Source organism: Empidonax traillii, unplaced genomic scaffold, assembly GCF_003031625.1.
Source record: "Empidonax traillii isolate 1590-97213 ecotype Southwest subspecies unplaced genomic scaffold, ASM303162v1 scaffold691:size399616, whole genome shotgun sequence".
Lineage (NCBI taxonomy): Eukaryota > Metazoa > Chordata > Aves > Passeriformes > Tyrannidae > Empidonax > Empidonax traillii.
The window spans coordinates 292,689-315,143 of NW_020955884.1; the positions used below are offsets into that span (position 1 = coordinate 292,689).

A 22,455-nucleotide genomic window follows, 5' to 3' on the forward strand; every position below is an offset into this window, starting at 1 on the left:
TCACAACTCTCGCCTTCTTTCCCTCCCCCGGGGCGGAGGTGCTGTCGACAGCCACGCCACCCTCTACACAAACCAGCGCACTCGAACCGGGGGTTCCCGAGGGCTGTAAAAGGCGATTCCCTGACCCCAGAGCCCGGCAGGGAGCTCGGGGAGCGGGCCCACCCTGAGGGGGGACAGGCACAGGGCTCTGAGGGAGCCGGTCCGGGGGGCTGAGGGGTGGCAGCTCCAGCCTCGCTCTCCGCGTGGGGCTGAGCCCGGGGGCCCTCACAGCACCTCAGGCACTGACAGCACACCCTCCCTTCCCGTCTCCCGTCCCTTCCTATTTCCCGTACCTTTCCCCTTCCCTTCCTCGTCCCTCCCCACAGGACACCCGTACGGTGCCGCCTCACCCGGCTCGGACGCTCCTCCCGCGGCGGGTCCGTGTGGCCGGTGGGGTGGAAGCTGTGCCGGCTCGGGTCCGTCCCTGCCCCAACCACCCCCGTCCTGCCCGGCGCGGATACCCCCCACAGCTCCGCCACCGCTCCTCCTCCCGCCGCGGTGCGCGCCGGGCCGGCCCCAGAGCGTGGCTGGGAAGTGTAGGCGGAGTGGGGCCGGCCGTGCTGCCCGGCAGCGCCGCTCCGCCCGTGTGGGAGCGCCGCGCGGGCTCCGCGCACCGAACATGGCAGCGGCTGAGGCGGCCGAGGCCGCGCTGCAGCGGCAGCAGGAGGACGAGGAGGAGAAGGAGAAGAACGAGGACCATAACGAGAACCATAACGAGAACCATAACCATAACCATGGAGGCAGCGGCGACACAGCGGCGCTCAGTGAGGGCCGGGAGGGGGCTGAGGGAGGGCGGGGGGAGCCGGGCCCGCCGGCCGGGGGCTGAGGGCGGGCGGACGCCGTGAGGAGCCCTGGGGGCGTTTGAATTTCCACCCCGGGCGCGTTTGAATTTCCACCCCAGGGCTGCCTCCCGGCTACCTCCGCCCTCGTTGTGGAGCGCTGGAAGCCAGAGGCTCCCGGCTTTCCCGACCTGTTCCCGCCGGGCCTCGGGCCGCTCTGAGCCCGCCATGCCGCGCTCGCGTCCCTCCTTTCCCCCGAACCCAGCGGTGTTTTGCCCCTGATGGTCGTTCGGTGTTCTCTGAGGGCCCGTGGGCAGCCGGCGGTGAGGGGGGCTCAGCCCCGCACCTTTTCCCCGCAGGATTGTAAGCCCAGACGAGTCTGTGCCATGTGCTCTAGGAAGACCCTTCTGGAGCAGGGGGGTGGAACTGCGGTCCCTTGCGACCTGGCCCCTTCTGGGATGCTGTAAACTGGTTGTGCCGGGTTTCCAGTCCCTGCCTGTGTAGCCAGCCTTACGGTTCAAGTGAACCGACTCCTCTAATTTTTTTACCGTTTAAGTATAATTTAGTCTGTCTGAAGCGTTATTCTGTTTGTGCGTAGTTAGTGATTCCTCATAAGCACTTAAAAAAAATCCTACAGTCTTGCTTCGGTAGCAGCCTGCTTTTCTTCAGCATTCGGTGTGAAAGTTTACCTCTCTCAATGTGCATTGACATACTAATTACATTTTTATATATATACGCGTACTCTCCTTTTCAATTATTTTAACCTCTGCACGTGCTCTGAAGATGCAGACACTCCAGATGTGGTGGATTTTTGTCACTGCTGGGCTCTTATTCTGCATTTTTATAACTCTTTCAAATTTTCTTACAGCACACATAGTCATAATGGATAACTGTTACGGATTTCCTACCAAAAATCCTTATTCATTTTCTTTCTGCCTTTCTATTAATAAATTGTGTAGAAACCATCACCAGGAATCATACAACTTTTAATAGAGCTCTAGGCAGGTATTACAATTCTGTCTTAGGTGAGTTGTCAGTTTAAAAACCGGTCTGTGAGGAACACAGCAATGTTCTCTTGAGTAGCAGTGCAGTCCTGATACATTTCAAGATAGGTAGAATAATTTTTCTTTTGCTTTTGTCTTTTAAAACAATTCCTTGAGCCCTTGCCTTGAGGTATCCCATTTCCTCTTTTTGCTTTGTTTTTGTGATAACAAATATTTGTACCCACTGTTAAAAAGAAAACAAACAGAAGGCCCCTAAGGGAATTTGAAGAACTGCTGTGAGATCCAGCTGGGGAAGACTAGTAAAATCGTGGAATCCTGGAATGGTTTGGGTTGGAAGAGACCTTAAGGATCCCCCAGTCTCCCAGCCCCTTCCATGGGTAGGGACGCCTTCCACTAGACCAGGTAGCTCCAAGCCCCATCCAGAGCACAACCAACCATGGATCTTCAGGGAATAACCTCAAACACAAACCAGTTTGTAACTCCGTGTGGTGCATCCCAGCCTTTGTGCTGGGAGAGGCAGCCAGTGGCTGACTCCTGTGCTCTCTCTGCATGCCGCCATCTTACAGACCTCTGTGCCACCCCGGCTGAGGAACCTTAGCCTGTTCTGTTGCTCCTCAGTGGCTGCAAAGCCAGGCCATGTTGGGAACTTTCCTAGTCCCACGTGTCCCTCGGAAGCTTGTGGGATCATTCCACGAGTGGCTTTCTGAATCCCTCCGTAGTGCCTCCTGCTGCCCCTTGGTGGGGAGTGGGACCCACAGCTTCTGAGGATTTCTGCCTCTTCCTTCAGTTATTTTCCCCAAGTTTGATCCGGGGACTTGGCTGTTTTTTGTCATTTTATTGTGCCATCACTCATCTCCTTCAGTCCTTGAAATTTCCTCATCAGGCCCATCTCAGGCTGCCCCAGGAGGTCATTCATTTGCCAGTGCTGATGGCATCGGCACTTAACCCCCATAATAGCAAAATCCTTCCTTACTTCCTTCTTTTTTCCATGATTGTTTGAATCACAAACAAGTCTGGTAAGAGTAGTTTGGAATTGTTTGTGATTCAAACAGTTATCAGACTTTCCCAGACGGTTGTATATTGTTAGGAGGATTTGGACCTCCTCCTTGTTTGCTTTCCTTTGCTATCTTCCAGAAAAAATATAAATATTATTTTGTTCACCTTAAACATCTGATAATACAGATGGTGAGTTGAATAGTTTCAGGCTGTCCAGGATGGCATTATTCCACTGGGGTTTCAAGGATAATTGGAGTGATAATTAATCTCATTCCCCAACATATTGTTTGGTAATGTTTTTTCCTCCTTCACGCTTTTAGTCAGCATCAGATTATAGGAAACAGATGAACAGGTTTGTATCGTTGTTACACTGACACTTCCATGTGGTGGTTTTGATTTTAAGATGGTGTGGCTGACTCTGACAAAGTGAAAAGCAACAAAGAGTCAGAATTGGAAATGGAAGAAAAAGGAACGGAGGAAGAACCTACAAGGGAATCAGATGGCAACATTTTGGATGTATCGTCTGATTATCCACGAGGTTTGCTCTTAAACTCTTACTAGTTGTGTTGTGTGCTTGAGGTATAGAAATAGGGAGAAAGGTGAAGGGAGCGTGTGAAATCTCATTTTGGAACTTTAAAACTCACCTGTGTGTCCTGAGCACACGGATCAATTACTTTGTCTCTCCTAAGAAAACCTGAAGATTGATCTTGTAAATAACACTGTGACAGTTGAAGTCACTATAAAATCAGTGTCACTCTGAAGGTGGATGGTCTGTGTGCTGGAACCAATAAAGCAGATTTATTGGAGAAGCTAATTCTCTTCTTTTTAACAAATTCTTCACTAGACTGATAAGTTGGAAAATCAGGTGGTAGATGTAAAGGTTGAACAGTTTCCCAAGAGAAAGGAAAAAAAAAGTGATAGAATTTAATGTATTCTGGCTCTACAGTGAATAATTTTTGTTAAAATTTGTCCACTTTTGACTGATATTTTAATTTTGCCGGACAGTTCATAGGATGTTTTTGTACTGCTTTGGGAATGATTTGCATCAAAACCAGCAGTAAATGGAATGTGACTTGATCTTTTTAGCTTGTTTTTTTCACATTTCCAATTTTAAAAGTTTGATGTGTGTCAGTATTAAAAAGAAGTAGAAATATATGAAAATATACAGATCTTGTTAAATAGGCTTTCTGGGGATTAATTTTTGCAATCATTCCTGCTGCCGTGGAAGGTAAAGGATACAAATAAGGATTCCAGCTGGTACTACAGTCATTTCCTAACAGTGTTAGGTTTGAAAGGATGCACAGAAAAGTAGCAGTAAACTGAAAATTTTTAAACCAAGAGTGTTTAACCTCTAAATATTTCTGCTTTTTAGACAAACATATTTCAATTCAAAGACACCTGGCTGATCTGGAGAAACTGGCTGACCTGAGAGAAGGTGAGTTCACCAAGGCAGTGTCCCAGAACACACATCTTCCTGTTACAGGGCTTTCCATTTTCCCTTAGTCTTTACTTTTAACACACTACATGTATTTATAATGCTTGAAGACCTGGGGTTTTGTAAAAAAAGAGCTTTATGATTTATTCCTTTGCTTTTCTGCTAAATTCTGCCTGCAGGATTTCCAAGAAAAAATGGTATTATATAGTGTACATTATATTTTTTTTGCAGCTTAAAAAGATGGCAGATGCTTGCTTTCTCCAGCAGATTCAGGAGTTGGAAAGACAGAGTCTTGTTCTAACCTCCTAATTTGTTGCGGTTATTTTCAAGTCTCTGCATGTCATCCATAAAATTCTATTGTTCCTCAGTACTCTGCAGAAGTTGCATTAAATCTCACGTAGCTGGAGTGACAAATACTAGAAAACAAAAGCTAAAGGTCGTAGAAGTTAATTGTCTTTAAGGTGACAGTGGTTCTTGCCTGTATTCGATGGAGTGGGAAGACTAAATCCCTGAATTTGAACTTTCTGTGGACCTGAAATAGAATGTCCCCTGGGGAATTCATCTTTAACTCCCACTGATATCATCTTTGTGCTTTTCTCTCTTGGCCTGCATCTTAGCTAATGTGAGTGACACCTAAAGTTTGTGTTTCTCCTTCTGTCTTTATTGTGTTTGCAGACAAAAAGAAGCCCTGTCCGCTGTGCCCTGAAGAGAAATTCAAAGCTTGTAATAGTCATAAACTCCACCGTCACCTTCAGAACTTGCACTGGAAAATTTCTGTTGAGTTCAAAGGTAAAGGAAATCAGATTTGAATAGCAAATACCTGAGCAAATCGTGGGCATGGTCTTTGTTTCATCTTTTTTAATTCCCCTTCCTTAAGCATTTTGTTCCCAGTTCTGAATCAGAATGACACAATGGACTTTGAGCTGGGATGTAAAAATGTAAATGTGAAATAACTCTGTATTTTTCTACATGCCAAAATAGTTACAGTTCTGCATTTTATCTTCAAAGAAAACCAGTAGCTTGGCATGTCATAGAAGTTACTATAAGATCTAAAATAGGTGTATAATGAAAACTACTTTAGTTAGAGTTTTATTTATATTGAAATAATCAGACACACATGTCGTTTTTGGCTCATCATAAAGTTTATCCATGGTTTCAGATAAACAATCTTAAGTGTTAGTAGTATTTAGTATATTATTTAGTATTTGGTAACCTTAATTGTTTTTTAACAAACTCTGATCTGCTCGTAAGATGCATTAAAATGCCTACAAGAAGTTTAGGAAAGACAAAAAGGGAACAGTATGTGTTTTGTTGAAGAACCAGGTATATGGTTGTGGGAAATAAAATTATTAGATTAAACTAAAAGTTATCTGACTGGAGTGTCAGCTGTCTTAGTTTTTTTCCAACCATGGGACATTTATTTTATGGGAGTCCGCACAAGTCCTTTAACCAGTAACAATATTTTTCTAAAAGACTCACAAGTACTTTTGAACTGGAGACCTGACATAGCTTTGTAGGATGCTGGAGACTTTTTAAAACAATTTGCTTTATGTAGATTTTGTGCTTTTTAAAATTTAAAATGTAGAAATAGCCGATTAATTTCCCTGTGCAGGGGGTGAATGTTCTCTGTGTGTTTGGGAGCCGTAAATGTGGTGCAGGACACAGACATGGTGTTTATTTGCTGTGCTGTGTGTGGGTTTGTTTTCCAGGGTACAGAATGTGCATCTGTCACTTACCTTGTCGCCCAGTAAAACCCAACCTCGTTGGAGACCAGGTACAAATGCTGAAGAGAAATGCTTGTTACTGTACAACCTGAGGAAAATGGGTGATTTAGGGGAACCTTGGAGGTCTAATGAGTTGCGAAGTACATCTTGCTCTCCCGTGTGTGGGCTGAGTTGTTGGTGCAGAGTGCAGGTATTTGGCAGAACCCCTGGGTAGCTGGATGTAGTTACACCTCTCATTGTGGTGGGCAGCTGCCTACAGCATCTCTGGCTGGAGATCACAAATATTCCGAATGCTCTAGAGGTAACAGATGACTTTTAACCGGGTTTCTGTGTTCTGGCACTGCATAAAATGTCATATTTTACAGACATTGTCAAAGATGGGAGCCCATTACCACTGTATCATCTGCTCAGCAACTATCACCCGAAGGACTGACATGATAGGTCACATTAACAGGCATGTGAACAAAGGAGAGACCGAGTCAAGGTTTATTACAGGTTGGTTCTGAGCTCCAGCAAACGTTCAATCCTTTAATACCACATAGCACCTCCAGTAACTGTGATATGGGGGTGAGAGACACGAGAAAACCTCCAAAACAGATTTAGTTTTACTCATGAAAAATCTGCCCTTTGTATTTCAGAGCTTCTGTTTTCCTCAGAAATGTTGCAGTGTTGGGGTTTAGTCTCTGCATTGGCAGGTTACTCTGTTCTTACTGGTTACTGATACTCCCTTCGCACTTAGTTTAATGTTGTAAGTACAAGCTTCTGTGTCTCCAAAAGAGTGAGGGACATGGCACCCACAAAACAGTATAAAAATCTTTCACTTTTTATCCAAACTGTACCAGTCTGGCTTCCCAAACCAAGATGATGTTTTTTTTTAGTCCCAGAGAGTTACAGTAGGGGTGCCAGAAGTTCTTTGGCAAACTACAGTCCTGCCTGACTTTCTCCAGAATGGGACTTTTTTTTCTGAACTTGAATAAACTAGATGAAAAACATTTAAAAATAATTGTAATGCCAGTACTTTAATGCCTGGGCATTAGTTTGCATGTCTGAGAAGCTGTAGTGGCATCCATACCTTAAGTTGAAACAGAGTTTGTTCTGTGCAATACATTAATCTCTGTGGGCTTCCCTTCAGAACTCTAAGTAAAGAATGGCCCATTTGTAATTTTTTAACAAAAGAAGAACTTCAGAGATCAGGTGTCTTGTGCTTTGTAGGGGCTTTGGCAACTTTATGGGCCTCTGAAGGTGGAGCAGATAAACCACCTGTGTGTGTGAAAGGCCTGAGAGAGAGGCAGGCTGAGCTGGAATGTATCTAGTTGGTATAAATTTGTCCTGGTCATTCCTAGGTAAGTTTTAGGCTGGGGATAAATTGCTCAGGGAAATGACAGCCACAGACTGTTTACACAGAGCTCAAGTGCTGGAATTGTCCCTGTGCTAAGCACATTTCATGGAGCTGTGTGATAATTTAGAGAGATTAGATCCAGGATTCGGAGGGATTTTTGCAGTTCATTGATACACATTCAGGACTATGTTAATAGGGTTTTAATGAATTAGCAGTGTATTATGTTTGAACATGGAAACCAGACGTGCTAAGCCTCATGCTCAGGGGCTGGCTTTCTTAAATGGGAGTGGATACTCAGGAGCCCAACCGAGGAACAGATCTGAGCTGGTATGAGAAGAGAATTGTGGTGGAGTGTGATCCTTATCTGCCGCTCTTGGGATTAGAAGACTAATTGTTGCCTGTTCCCTCCTTATGCTTGTCAACTATCCATGTGCTAGTTGGGTTACAGCATAACGAGAACTTCTGGCTATGTGGGAGCAGTTTGTCAATGTGATTTGTCAAGTGTGCTGATGTTCACTGCAGGTCTCACTGATTCTTTCATTCCCCCTCAATTCCTATCTCTCAGTTCGTGCTCCCACAAATGAAGTGATAAAAGAGTCAGCCACGGATGTGCAGGTTCTTCCCAACCACTCCACCCCCCAGAAAACAGATTCCTATTTTAATCCTAAAATGAAACTCAACAGGTAAGAGAACAGGGAGTGGGAGGATACACCAGAAAGGGGGGGAGTTGGTGGCGAAAAACACATTTTAAAAAGCAAGCACTGTGAAATTTTTGTTCAGAGGGCAGGAGAAAGGAGTTTTCCATCAGAAAACTCTTCCTGACAAATAATATTTAAACCCAAGAACACTGTATGGGAAGCAATTAAGTATCTTTCTGCAATTAGTAGATTTAAGAATGTCCTACTGTAGAATTGCAACTTTTAAGCGGAGCTGAGGTTTTTGATTTACAGTTCTTCCATGTAACAGGTAGAGTTTAGCTTAAATGTTCCAGTGTTCAAGGGAGATAAGGAAAAGGAGGGAAAAATACTTAATCTACTTACTGTGCCCATTGTTTTTTCTTTTGAAGGCAGTTGATTTTCTGTGCACTGGCCGTACTGGCTGAGGAACGTAAACCCATTGAGTGTTTGGATGCTTTTGGGGCCACTGGTAAAGCTCATTTTTTAATCATTTTGCTTAATACCTAGTAGTAAGAAGCTGCAGAAATCAAAACTGATGTCAGAAAGTCAAAAATAACGCAAGGAACACAGTAATTTCTTCCTTAGGCAGGCAGTCATTAGCTTCCATACGAAAACCCAGCCATCTAGAGCCTTTTGAAAAGGCTTTAAATAATACTAAATCAAAGTTTATGGTCTCCTTAAAATCAGGCCCTGGAATGGTGTCTTCCTAAGCTTGTGTCCAAGTCACAGTTCCCTTGGGCTCCCTGGATGCGGAATTTGGCTGTGAAATGAACCTGTGATTTAAAAATGGGGTTTAACCCAGAGTTCTTTATCACAGTCATCTCTTAATTGATTACAAAAATTCTGACCATGAGCGTAGAGCAGTTGTATCAGTGTCTGTTAAGCAGGTCTGAGGAGATGGTGGATTTTGCAGTCTTAAAACTGTGTCTGCTGCACTGGAGTGCTAAACAAGGCTCTCCTGGAGAGTGTGGGTCCAGCTTTCTTAAATTCTGCAAAATCACAGCTCTTTAAGTCTGTAATCCTGATTATCATGTCAGAAAGTGATAGATAAGACTGTCCTGTTCCATACCCCGTTGTCACCCTGCTGATGCAGAAGTCACCAACACAGTTCTGCAGGAACATGACAAAGTTTGCATCACACACACAGAGTTCTGTAGGATAAAAATTGAAAAGCGTGGATTTTTCTTGTCAAGTTCAGCAATGCAGAAACAATTCCTTCTTCTGTCTAATTCTGTTTTTCCTCAGGTATAATGGGACTGCAGTGGGCAAAGCACCTCAGGAGTTCTGTGAAAGTTACAATTAATGATTGCAACGAAAATTCTGTGAAAATCATTAAGGAAAACTGTCATTTAAACAAAATGAAAGTGAAACTGAACACGAAGGAAGGAGACAGTGATGGAACTGTGGGAGAGGGAGAAGAAAATACTGATACCGTTGAGGTGACCAAAATGGATGCCAATGTTATCATGCATTTGAGATCGTTTGATTTTATGTAAGTGTTGAATCTGTCAAAATTTTCTTGTTTGATAATGACACATCCCACCCCCACATCCCAGTGTGTGATTATTTGGAGAAGTTGGAATTATGAAAGAGTCAGCCAACAGTCACTTGGTATTTTAAATATAATTCTGTTGTCCCAGACGTGATGTGGGGATGGAACTGTAATCTTAAATATTTTAGATATTGCTGTAAAAAATATTAGCCCTTCCAGAATGGACTTTAAATATACATGAAAATTTTAAGGCAAACGGGAGTTTTCTCTTCATTGTTTGATGAAGAGAAATGTCAAATCAGTCTTTTTTCTTTTTTTTCTTGAAACTTCTACTGATTTAAAATTCATACCTTTCCGTGTTGTTGTGTAGGAGACTTTATTGCATCTCTTTTAACCATTTTTCAGCATATTAATTTTCAATTAAAGTAGGCTAATTCTTCCAGATTGGGTTTAGAGATGCATACATTCAAGACCTATATAGACATCAAAATAAGTTATGGGATTTTTTTATGTTACTATTGAAAGTTTCAGTCTTGTTCCCTCTTTTTGTTTTAAATAAGTGAGGGTTATGAAATAGTGTTTTCCTCAGTGTAAAGCTAAACTCTGGAGCATTTCTAGGCACTCAGTGGTGTTTCCTTTGTTTTCAGCCACTTGGACCCCTTTGGAACTTGTGTGAATTACCTGGATTCTGCCTTCAGGAACGTGAGAAACCTTGGGATTGTGTCCTTGACGTCCACAGACACCAGCTCTCTGTACGCAAAGGCTCAGCACGTCGCCCTGCGCCACTACGGGTGCAGCATTGTCAGGACAGAGTACTACAAGGAGCTGGCAGCCAGGATTGTCATTGCTGCTGTCACCAGGTACTGCTAAACCACCTCCAGTGATGGGAAAACGCCATTAGGTGATTCCTAGAAATAATTAGTGAGTGGGCAAGGTGCAAATGCATCAAGAGGGTAGGGGGGTGGGATGGTAATAGGAAATACCCACCCAGCTTTGCAGACTTCTATTCCTGGGTCAGTTTTGTCATTTAGAGCTGCGCAGGTCTTTGTAAACGCCAATTAAACTGCTTGGATGGCTTCTAGCTAAGTTAGACTGCTTCAGGGGAACCTGATGTTCACTGCAGATCCTCATGCTTGAGGTTCAGGAGACAGGTGTGATTACTGACTGGTGAAATTAGTCATTGGCACATAGATACTCATTAAAATAAATGAGGGCATAAAACCTAATTGGGAAAAAGAAAAGATACAGGCAAGAGGATGGGACAACTGCTTGGATAAGATGGGAGGGAAATGAAGTGCCCAGAGGTTTTGGGAGTGCCAGAGCACAAATGCTGACATGAACATAGTTAGATTGCACGTGTCCATCTCCCTGCATGTGTGATGATGTGGGTGCAAGATCAGTATTTCTAGATGTGATAAAAAGAAGTAAAACAAGATTTGCTTGGCCTGGCAGGAGGGACTCAAAACAAGGCACTTCAGAAACAACACTTTCTCCTTCTCAAACCTTGAGTCCCTCTCTCCAGAAAGTGGATGAGCTCCAGCACTTTGCAGCAGGTCCAGGTGTCCATGGCAGTGTTTAAATTTGATACAGTCTGGTTTTCTTTCCCTTCCCAGAGCTGCAGCTCGCTGTAACAAAGGCATTGAGGTGTTGCTGGCAGTGGCTCTGGAACACTTTGTCCTGGTGGTGGTCAGAGTTCTGAGGGGCCCATCCACTGCAGACAACTCCTCAAAGAAAATCCGGTACCTCATCCACTGCCAGTGGTGTGAAGAGAGGATTTTTCAGAAAGAGGGCAATATGGTAGAAGGTAAATTGCTTTTTTTTTTTTGCACTTCTAGAGGGTCTGACTCCTGTCTCTCCATTTTGTGCCTTGTTTATATTTACATCCCATTAGCAGCAAATCCCTTGGATGTAACTATGGGTAATTTGTATGAGTGGGAGGGGGTACTGTGCTTTGTGGTCATGGCTTGGATTAGTTGTGTGCATGGATTTTGCTGTAAATGTGCTGGATTTGTGGAACAGGTTGCCCAGAGAAGCTGTGGCTGCCCCATCCCTGAGAGTGTCCCAGGCCAGGCTGGGCGGGACTTGGAGCACCCTGGGCTGGTGGAAGGTGTCCCTGCCCATGGCAGTGGGTGGAGTGATGTGAGCTTTAAGGTCCCTTCCTACCCAAACCATTCTGGGATTTGTCTCTGGACAGAACATCCTACCAAGTAGCTGCAGATGCTGAAGCTGCCAGGATGCCTGGTGTGTCCATGGAGCTGCCATTTCAGGAAATGCCAGAAGAGTGGGGCAGCCTTGGCTACCACTGGGTTCCTCCAGACAGGTTTTGATGTCAGGTTGCTTTTCTGCTGCTCATTTCAGTTCCTTAAAATGTAGTGGACTGAACAGTCTCACTTTCCCATCCTGTTGTTCATAGGCTGTCTCAGTACAGAGGTCAGCAGAGGGAGGAGGCAAAAATTACACTAGAGATGGTGCTTTGAATGAATATAAAAGCTAAAACCTTGTTTCAAAGTCTGGGGCTCTTGGATATCTCACTCGTAACTGGTCCTGCCCTGCTCCAGGTCAGGTGCATGAGCTTGGTATTAAAAAGGTTTTTTAAAAATCAGATACAGTTCTAAGGATGGGAATGAGTAACTGATAAGTACAGTGTTGTGGCAGAGATCTTAATTAGTAAGTGAATTGTTTACTTAATGTCTTAGTTGCACAGGGCTTAGAAAACCTGTAGGTGTTTTGTAGGTGTAGTTGGCTATATTTGAAATGTTTTTGGTTGTATTCACTATTAACCTGGACAATTTGTACATAAGTGTAGGAAGGCAAATAATTTCTCTGTTACTTGAAAAAAAAACATAGGAAGTTACGTGGCTTTTTTTTTTCCTTCAGTGTTTTAACACTGCTTAAAGATCAAGTCATCAGTCATGAATTCTTTGCCTGAGCTGCTTGGCAGAAGTGAGACCAGTGTCACACTCCTGCTGCTGCCCTTGCAGTCTCTCCCCTGAAGTGGGCTCTGCCTGTATCTCTGTTCTGCAGTAAGAAGGGCATTGCTGTCTGTTCCCTACACCTTCAGTGCTGGTTTTGTGTTGCAGAGAACCCTTACCAGCAGCTGCCCTGTGACTGCCATGGCAGCATGCCCGGGAAGACAGCAGTGGTCCTGGGGCCTCTCTGGTAAGTGCACATCACACACTTGGGGAGGCATTTTGGTTGGAGAAGCTCTGAGGGTCAGTTTTCAGTCCTGTCACAAAAATGCCAGCCTGTTGGGCATGTTGCATCAATCAGGAGGAACTGAGGAAACAGATCGTGGATGTCAATTTAGTCAGTTGCTCAGTTTTTGCTTTTGTTCAAACCACTTAATAAATAATAACAAACTTGCTTTAGATTTCACACTCAGAGCACTCATTGAACATGTCCTGCACAGGAGAATCTCCCTCTGTATTCGTGGTCTGATGTTAAGCAACCCTTTTTTTACTCCCTGCTTGTGGAGAATACATTTAGTAAATCATTAGATGTACTGACCGTAGTAAATAAGACACTTCTTGATAATTAAGACTTGTGAGAAACAAGAGTAAAGCATTTAAGTCTTTTGACCATTTCAAAGCAGCATTAAAAACAGCTGACAATTGCCAGTACCATTCTTGTGGGGGTTAAACGACTTTCTCAACATATTAGGGCAGAAATAAAATACCTATTCTTGAGATCTTGATTTTTTTTTAACAAGACTGATGTTACTGTCATTGCAAACAAAGCAATTCAGCTTTGATAAGTTAAAAACATATTCAGCCTGATGCAGCACTTTGGTGGAATCAATTTGGGCAAAAGATTTCTAGAGCAGCTTTTTGGTTTCATTAAAAAGAAGTCCTAGCTTTTCCCTCCCCTTTGCATGTCACAGGTCAGGAAGCCTCTTCAACACCGGATTCCTCAGGAGAATGCTGTTGGAGGCTGGGCAGTATGGCTTGGATGAAGCCCAGCCACTCCTGAAGGCATTAGTTTGTGAAGCAGAGTGCACAACTTTAAAACATTTCTCTACCCATGGTCCTGGTGATGAGAACAAGCAAGGTAAGAAAAAGGGCAGCCTGTTCACAGGAAGGACTGGCTTTGTGGTGATTTACAGATGCTGCTCTGTGATAACTTATTTAACAGCAGTGTGTCCATAAAATGGAATGCATTATTAATAATGCAATGAATTCTTTCTTTCTATGTAATTGTTTTTCCACTTTACGGTAGAACTAATTTTTACTTTATTTCTATTCTAGAAGAGTGTGGTGTGTATATTAAAACCTCAAACACTTCTGCAGAGTCCTACGTGGTACCTGGTAAGTGGATCATTTTGCTGTAGCTGTAGCAGTTGGGCAGGTTTTTTTCTTGACTCAGGAGTTTTTCCCCACTGAATACTGATTTTACTTCATCTTAATTTCTCATCATATCTATCCTGTCATCATATTGGTGAAAGCAGAATGCTGAATGCTCCGTGAAGCCCACTTTGCTTGTTATGACTGCAAACAGCCCGTTAATGAAATCCAGGCTAGATTTTAACTCTGCACATCATCTTATCACCTGCCATTTATCACCTGCCGTTTTGTCCCTCACCTCTCGCTGCAGGACTTTACAGGTGTGGGTATAACCCTCGAGCCTGCGCAGTGGATTTTTTAGGTGAGGCTCAGTTTGCGCAGAACTGGTCCCACCCTTTACTCCTGAGGTTCATCTGCCAGGGCCAGGAAAGCTTGGACGGTGACAACGAGGTCCTCAGGATGTAGGTTTAATTAGAGTATCCTTCTCTTGGATGGATGGCCTTACAGGTTTGAAATTAGAGTTGTCCTTCTCCTAGGATGACCACCAGAAGGCTAGTGAGCTCATCCTGCCCATACTCTGCTCATACTGCCTTAGAAAAGCACAGGTGGAGGTGCTATGTGGCTCGTTTTACGCACTGTCTTGGGCTTCAGGGGCTTTTCGTGGAGTCTCCCTGGCTATTGAGTGGTTTCTTGGTATGTTTTTGTGGTGCAGGGAAGAGGAAAGGCGAGGAGGTGATTCGTGGGGCAGCCAAGCGCCAGAGAGCCGAGCACAGCACCGAGCACCCCCCCTTCTACTACAACATGCACAGGCACAGCATCCGGGGCATGAACATGCCAAAGTAAGGCCGCTTCAGTTCAACTCAGCTTCACTGAGGCAACCTCAGCAGCTCTGCCTTCTTTTTAAATGTGTGGGTTTGGTTTTTTCCAGGCTGAATAAGTTCCTAAACTACCTGTCTGAAGCCGGGTACAGGGTGAGCCGCACCCACTTCGACCCCATGGGGATGCGCACGAATGCGCCCCTGGCGCAGTTCAAGACTGTCCTCATGAAGTACAGCACTCCCACGTACACGGGAGGGCAGGCAGAAGGGCCTGTCCATCTCCCTGGAGATCTCCAAGTGGGAGAAGGGGTTCCAGCTGCTGCAGATACCAAGGAAGAAGATGCTGAGTTTCCAGACAATAAATCCGGAGTCGTCAATGCTGTTTCCACGCAATCCATCCCCACTGACTGTGCAGCTGATTAATGTGGCTCATTTTGTTCATACATCAGGATGTTCCAGACTCACACCCAGTTCCAGTGAGCTACTCCTTCTTCCCAGACTGCAGTTTGAACATTTGAATTGCCTGTTTTACTTTGAAGGGGCATTTTAGACTTATGTAGCAAAACTTAGCCCTGATCCCAGCTTGGCTACAGTCATGGAACTGTGCAAAGGTCTTGGAGAGTTACCTGCTTTTACACTCCCATCCCTTTCACACTGAGGCTGCTCCCCTGCCTGGTCAAGCCCTACTGCCAGCACAGCATCCGCGAGAGTGGACAGGGCCAAAAGTCTTCAGCAGTTTGGAACAGGAGATGAAAGTGAAACAGCATATTCCTAAAAAGCATCACTCCTAAAACCTGGCTGGTTACAATGCAGAGGGAGGGCATGTCAAGGTAAGAGAATACCACAGGATAAAATGCAAAGCGAGTTTAAGACAGGAATTCCTGCCTGGGTGCACCTGGAGCTCCAGGCTGCGCAGGGAACTGCGTTCAGGTTTCCATAGCTCTGCTCCAGGGGAGAAGGGAAAGAAGGTGACACAACTGCTACTGAAACTCCAGTGTATAACCAAACCTTAGTGAATTGTGTAGTCACTCTAGGTAGTTGTTTGCTCGGAGGTCACACTGGTTGTGTGCTGCAGAAGGGCAGAGGGACGAGGGACCACAGTTGACGTTCAGGTAAAGTTCTGCTGTGAGTTTGTCAATAATAAACCTATGTGAGAAAAATGTCCTCTGTGAAGGAGCAGAGGTGCTGTGTGTTGGCAGTGGGTTCTGGTTTCCTTAAATACATGGCAGCATTCTAGCCAAATAAGCTTGATTTTGTCCTTTCTTTCCCCCAAACTTTGTTCTGATCCCTCTGTATTTCACTTGAATAAAGGAGCAGCTCTCTCAGTGTTTCACAGGTTTGGTGTTCAGCAGGGCCCTGGTGTTATAGTTATCAAAGAACAGAATATTGGGGGTTATCCTTATTTATCCATCTCTGAAACTTTGCAACAAGAGTAACATGACCGATACACTCCTGATTATGCAGAACTTCCCCCACTCCTGTCAGGCCAGAATTTGCTGCCTCTTACACCCTGTTCAATTCCAGGGCTCTTTGGTGATGAGTTATTTTAACTCTGCTCTGACTTAAAAAAAGAAGAGCCCTCTGAAGGGATCATGGATCAGTGCTACAGCAACAGTTTCCTTCAAAAGTGTGGTGCTTATAGTTCTCTTCCAAAGATCAAATTGGAAAGAGAGATGGAAGGGGAAGAGAATTTCATGTTCCCTGGTTGCATTTTTGGGTTTTTAAGTGGAATGTGTTGGCAGGCTGTGCTTGCAGGTAACACACTGCTCATTTCAGTGTTAATGGATCAGTCCTAAAGTTGGGTACCTGGGGCAAAAATTTTTCCAATTGTAGTTAAGTAGGTTAAAAAGAAAGTTTAATGAAGCCCCTTGTGGGAAATGTTTTTGATTCCTCTTGCAGCTCCTCCTAAGTAACAGAAAGTATTGTGCACCTTTTCCAAGCCAAGACACCTATTCCCAGGGGTTTGGAGGGGCAGAGAAAGTGAAATTCAGGCCAAGGTAGGGCCAGTCCTGCAATAATTAGTTACCAGAACACCAATGTTTGTTTGAGGCTGGAGCTTGGGGGCTTCTTCTTCCTGCTTGTACTGACCCACAGTGCCAGGGTTAGCTGCTACAGCGGGAAACAGGTGAAGATAATGCAGGTGGTGGTGGCAAGGCCACAGCTGGTCCTGTGTCCATCCTCAAAGCTGGCCAGTGTACCAGCCAGTACCCACTGCTGTGCCGCCACCACTGACAGACCTTCAGCACCTCTTGGTGAGGTCAAGGTGTCTGCAAGTGGCTTGTGCTGAACAGAAAATCAAAACTGATCGATCGACTGCTGGAAGCCTGAGGGTTGGAAATCAGTGTCAGGCCATCAGCTGAACCAGCAGGCTGGAGCACTGGTGCCAGAGAACAAAGGGAAGGTAAGCTGTAGGCTGTGATCCAGTTCCCACTGTGAGTGGTGCAGTGGCACCTTGGATGCTTTGTACCTGCGGGACATGGCCACCTTCCCCCTGCAGAACCCGTGAGCACTCGGGGTGCTTTCTGCTTAGCTGTGATTTAGGGAAGCTTTAGGGGAGTTTAGGCTGTTCAGAGGCAACTGGGATAACCAGTGGCAGCCCAGGGAGCAGCAGGAACATGGGCTCAAGGGGATCTCCTTCCACAGTGGGAGAGCTTCAGTACAGCTCCTGGTGAACACAGACATTGCCTCAGCTCAAGGTGCAGCCTCTGGTTAAAAGTTGCGGTAAATGCAGAGAGAAAACAAGGAAAGGAACAAAAGTTCACTGTTTAAAATAAAATAAGGCACTTCAACCCCAGTGATTTACAGTTGCCCTCCGCTGCTTTGGACCGAAGCTGCTTCATGCCGTTGAATACAACAAAAGTACCAGGGTTTAACCCCGATACGAAAAATCCTTCATCTCCTTCCTCAGGGTGCAGGATCTGACTGGAACAGGAACCCCTGTGACAAGTCAGTGGAAGAGCTGCTGCCTTCTCCGTGCCTCTGTTTCTCATTCAAGGCACAGAACACCCTTGGGAGTTCACTGCTTCCAAGGGACCGGAACAGCCGACACGGTGGAGCTCAGGGGCACCTGGGCAGCACTAAAACACACCCCAGAGGGATGCTTTTAGCAGCTACAACAGGAAGCAGCACTGGAAGTTCCAACAGGTTGTTGATAACATTTTTGCTTTTATTGTCAATTTGAGCATTTCAGTGGGACTTCAGTTGGATAGGAGATACTTTAGTTAGACTTACCCATACCTAACATGTTAGGTACTTAAAAATAACATGGCTTTGAAAGGGACAAGAGTTGAAATAGTTTCTAGCACTAAAGAGTCACAGTGCAATCAATGGTTTAATCAAACAACTACATTATATATATAATATTTAAAGAACATAAATATTCAGGAAATTCACTACAACATGAGAATAAAAGCTTCACCTTCTCCCTTGCTTTTTGAAAGAACTGGGGACAAAGTGACAGCTCCTAGACAGACTGCTCAGCTTCACAAACACCCCTCTTGCTTCAGGGCCTGTTCATCCCCACAGCTCTCACACTGGAAGGGATGCTGACAAGTAATCTAGAAGTTTCCCCAAGAATTTAAAGCATTTCCCATGGCTGCTCCCCCACCCCCTGGTTATATTCTGTGGACATGCACTACTAGTCTATACAGCAACGCTTCACCAGAAAGTAAGAACATATTTCCTTAAGAACTGCCCCTTCTGTGCTCTGGGGCCTCAAAACTTGCATTTCAAGTCACAAAAACCCAAGTCTTTCCAGTCAGAGAAAATAATTTACTCAAAGAAGCCTGTGCAAGTTTTCAGCAGGATAGAGCTGAACTGCAACAGCAGCTGGAAAGGACACATATTTACAAGTGCTAGGAAAGCCTGGAGCCATGGAAGGCTAAATCCTTCCCAAGAGAATCCCCAAGCATTTGAATACTGGTGTAGCACATGCCAAAACCAGTGGAACTGCAGGCAGCACACGGGAGGAGCAATACTGTGGTGTGAAGTCTTGCTTCTCACCCATCACCAGCTCTGCTTCAAGCTCCAGGTGCAAAGAGGTGAGGGGTCATCAGCAAGTCCCCCAGCAAAGGGAACCTCGTGGGGACAGAATATCCCTCAGGCAGAATGCAGGTAAAGCAGCTCCCCCAGGGCCACAGCCAAGTGCACAGCCAGGGCAGAGGGGTGAACATGCAGACCAGCAGCAGCTCCTGGGCCTCACACGAGTGCCCAGTGCCAAGCTGGAACACTTGAACCTAAGTTTAAGACACTAAATGGTAAACTTTGTCAAGTACTAAAGTTGTCTTCCAAAGTGCTAAGCCACGTTTGTTAAAGCTATGGCAAAGGAGAAAAAGGAGAATCTTGGAGCAGCTTATGGTTGAAGTCTTTCCTACTCACACACCAGGATAAGGTCACTGCTGGGGTGGCACAGTTCACTAAAGCAAAGCATTTTGATGTCCATGTGCTGGAATTTGGGAGATTTGCTTTAAAAACCAAGTTTTCCAGACAGTTCTTTAGAGCACATTCTAGCACACTCACAGTAGAGATCCCACTCCAGGGAACAGAGCAGGGCTGTGACACTTCCACAAGATTTACTTCACTTAAATTGTGAGGACAGGGCATTGTAAGAGAGGCCAGGAGGCAACCATCAAGACTGGCATGTCCTGCGTGGGGAAGAATTATGAATTTGAGTTGTTTGGGCTTGTTTTGACTGAAAAGCAAACGAATCTCATGAATCACCTTGCCCTGAAGTATTAAATTAGGCTCAGTAAACAGCAAGGTTTCCAAGTGTCAGTTTTCTCACTGCAGCTCTATTTATAATCACAGAATCCCAGAATGATCTGGATTGGAAGGGACCTTAAAAGACCATCTCCTTCCACCCCCTGCCACGGGCAATGATGCCTCTCACAAGATGCCAAACTCACATTTGTTCACAGGAAAATGACTTAATAAACCTTTCCTAGGGAATCACCTCTAGCTGCAAGACCATCCAAAATCCATTCTCTACCAATCTTTCAAATGGAGAACTGGTACCAAATTCCAACATTTGACACGTTCCTTGGCATATGCTACTATTGAACAGACTTCCTTGGCCATCCAACACTCAATACTTCACAGAGGCTACTGTAACTGTGTCAAATGTAGGAGAAATCCAGATTTACCTGGACAAAATGAAGACATTCCAAACCAGAACACTCGCTCAGTTATCATGCATTTGGAACAAAAAAAGCACGTCAAACACTGGAATGCACTGGATGGAGAAGGTAATTTAGTCTCCTAAGGATAAATCAAAAAACCCAACCCAAAGACTAAATCAAATACAACCCAGAATACTGTCTAATCATATTACTGAGTATACTGAGGGTGCCTGAAGGCAGCACGTGTATTGTCCAGGAAGATACTGGTGGAGCCTTCTTTTCATATTCAAGAAGTTGTAGCTATAAAAAGAGTCAGTCCCAGCCCAGTTTCCCAGCAGGGCCTATTTGTGCTCCTTGGTGGGCGCATAGTACAGTTCCATGGGCTTGTTCACCTTCCAGTACTTCTCACTGACCAGTTCCAGGGAAAACGACCCATTTAACACCTGCAACACAAGAGCAAGACAGAAATGAAGTAAATCTGGTTGTGCTGCAGAAACAGGCTCCTTAAATCAACACTTCAGTATGTTGGCTTGAAGGATCATGTGGCATGAGTGACAACCTCATGAAACCCCAAGGTTCTCAGTTAAAGTATTATTTTTCTCTCTTCCCTTTTAACCGGAAAATAACACCATAAGCCAGCTTGTAGTTATTGCACCACTGCATTTCCCCAAAGTAATTTTTATGCCTCCTTTTCTCCCAACCAAGCCTTTGCTGTCTCCATTTTCCTGAAAAGCAACCGATCTGCTTCTAAATAAACTGAGGCTATGGATTTTACCCTTAAGCCAACTCGGGACAAGTCCAGCCAGGTGGAATTCAATCAAATTTGTATCAAGGACATGTTAACAGTGGGATTTAGTGTGGACAGAGGTGCTTACAGTGAACTGCCCGTTGGCAGTGGCGATGTAGATGGTGTACTGCTTCTCACTGGCTGTGTCCAGGTTCATCTGGTTGGACTCTCCTTTGCTCCGAAGCTCCTCCAGAGCCAACCTCACAGCCAGGTACTTCGATAAATGGTCCACCGTGGCATTGCCTGAGGTCTTGATGTACCTGTGACAGCAACCACAATGTCTGAGTAGCAGGGATGGGGAAAAAATTATCTGGAATGCCTCCAACTATTAAATCCCAGCTGTGAAAAGGCCTTCAAAGACAGATGACAGCTGAAGCTTCTCACAGATTTACAGACACTACAGTGACATAGCAGCAGAGGGAGCCAAGAAGAGACCTGAGGAAACTCCACAAAACTACTCATTGCTGAGAGCCAAAATGTGCAGTCAGCGCTTGGACAATTATGAACAAAAAAAAAGCCAGGAAAAGCTTCCAGCCTGCAAATCCTGCTGGCACAGAGCTGCTCTGAAAACTGCTGACACTTCCACAAGGTTTATTTCCAAAGAATCTCAAAATAGTAGAAAGGGGCTGATACTACACCATTATCCCACTACCTACTGTGAACTGCAATGCTAAAAAAACCTTAAGAACATCTTTATTTGTGATCAAAGGCTTGAAACAGCTCATTACTGTAATTTTCAAATAGTTGAGTGGCGCCTGAGGGAAGGAGTGCTTATTTGCATTTGGCATTGGCACAGGGTGCCCAAAGAAGCTGTGGCTGCCCCTGGATCCCTGGAAGTGTCCCAGGCCAGGTTGGACGAGGCTTGGAGCAACCTGGGCTGGTGGAAGGTGTCCCTGCCCAGGGCAGGAGGCGGCACTGGGTGGGCTTTAGCATCCCTTCCAACCCAACGCAATGGCTGAACAGGATGTTGTGTGACCAAAGTAAATTTGGTCTGGGGATTTTTCAAAACCCCAGGACGTGACAAGCCAAAAGCAGCAGCACTGAGGAGCAGAGCACACGGAGAGGAAGAGAAGGCTGACCTCGTCTGCGCACTGTCGTCATTCTCCATCAGGGTGGGGTGAGGTCTGAAGACCAGCTCAATCTCACTGGCCCCATCCATCACAGGGTCTATGGCCACAGTGGTGGTGGTGGTGTCCAGCTCCAGCCCAGAATCATCCGAGGTTTTGGTCCTCTTGGTGCTGGGCCCTGCCTCCTGGTTGCTGTGTGTGGAGGCGTTGCTGCAGTGGGAGCTGTCTCCATTATCCTCTGCTCCGCTGCCGTTCTCGATCTGCTGCTTCTTGCCCCTCTGTAACCTGGTGACCACAAACACAGACAAACCCTGATCCCCGCTCACAATTCATCCAGTGGACAGGCCCTGTACAAGTACTTATATTTTTTTTAAAAAAAGATTCTCATAGACGAGACCATTAATTTTTTTCCTGCCCCTCAAACACCTTTTAGACATGTTTTAAGACCATTTTAACTTCATACACTTGCTTTTCAGGCAATTGCAGACCATTATTTTCATCTGAACATGAATCCACATGTGATTAAAAATATAAATCACACCATGCTTCACCACAACAGAAAGTTTGGGGTCTCTTTCCCAGCTGGCTCTTTTAAGTTCAAATGGACACTGGAAATTTCACTACGGTGCAATCACCACATATTCCAGCTGGTGAATTAAGCTGCAACTAAAACTTAAGTCCTGGTATTATGTGCATTTATTTGCATGGAAGGGTAGTATTTTGGTACAGGACTCCTCGTATTATGGGTTGTTATCTAAGACGTGACAGCCATAACTGGGTAAAACTAAGCTGAAATCTCCATCAGGCTGCCACAGAAGTTGCAGGGAGTGGTGCAAAGGTTTCTATTAGTAGGCAAAAGCTTAAAAATTGTTTTGCCAAAGGTTGAAAATTAGAGGGGAGG

General features: G+C 45.0%; 2 protein-coding genes across 4 annotated transcripts in view; one reads left to right on the top strand and one right to left on the bottom strand.

The window, feature by feature from the left end:
- The first annotated feature begins 623 nt into the window (after nt 1-623).
- Nucleotides 624-15,829, top strand: TRMT1L (tRNA methyltransferase 1 like). 2 transcript variants are annotated; one of them, XM_027899846.1, is made up of 16 exons: nt 624-803; nt 3,222-3,356; nt 4,191-4,253; nt 4,929-5,042; nt 5,963-6,027; nt 6,343-6,472; nt 7,882-7,999; nt 8,383-8,462; nt 9,239-9,485; nt 10,133-10,345; nt 11,099-11,289; nt 12,566-12,644; nt 13,366-13,532; nt 13,730-13,789; nt 14,478-14,604; nt 14,694-15,829. In XM_027899846.1, exons 1-16 carry the CDS (start codon nt 659-661, stop codon nt 15,004-15,006), a joined length of 2,247 nt encoding a protein of 748 aa, XP_027755647.1. In that variant the 5' UTR covers nt 624-658; the 3' UTR covers nt 15,007-15,829. The 2 variants fall into 2 exon arrangements, with proteins under 2 accessions (XP_027755647.1, XP_027755648.1); XM_027899847.1 differs by lacking the exons at nt 14,478-14,604; nt 14,694-15,829 and adding an exon at nt 13,930-13,953.
- Nucleotides 15,830-17,728: 1,899 nt separating this feature from the next.
- RNF2 (ring finger protein 2) overlaps nt 17,729-22,455 on the bottom strand; it is a 14,810-nt gene continuing 10,083 nt past the window's right edge. For both annotated transcript variants that reach the window (XM_027899852.1, XM_027899851.1), the window contains exons 5-7: nt 21,567-21,839; nt 20,576-20,747; nt 17,729-20,143 (exon numbers count right to left, since the gene is read on the bottom strand). In XM_027899852.1, the coding sequence (XP_027755653.1) occupies nt 20,042-20,143; nt 20,576-20,747; nt 21,567-21,839 (547 nt within the window). In that variant the 3' untranslated portion in view covers nt 17,729-20,041. The remainder of the gene's footprint in view (nt 20,144-20,575; nt 20,748-21,566; nt 21,840-22,455) is intronic.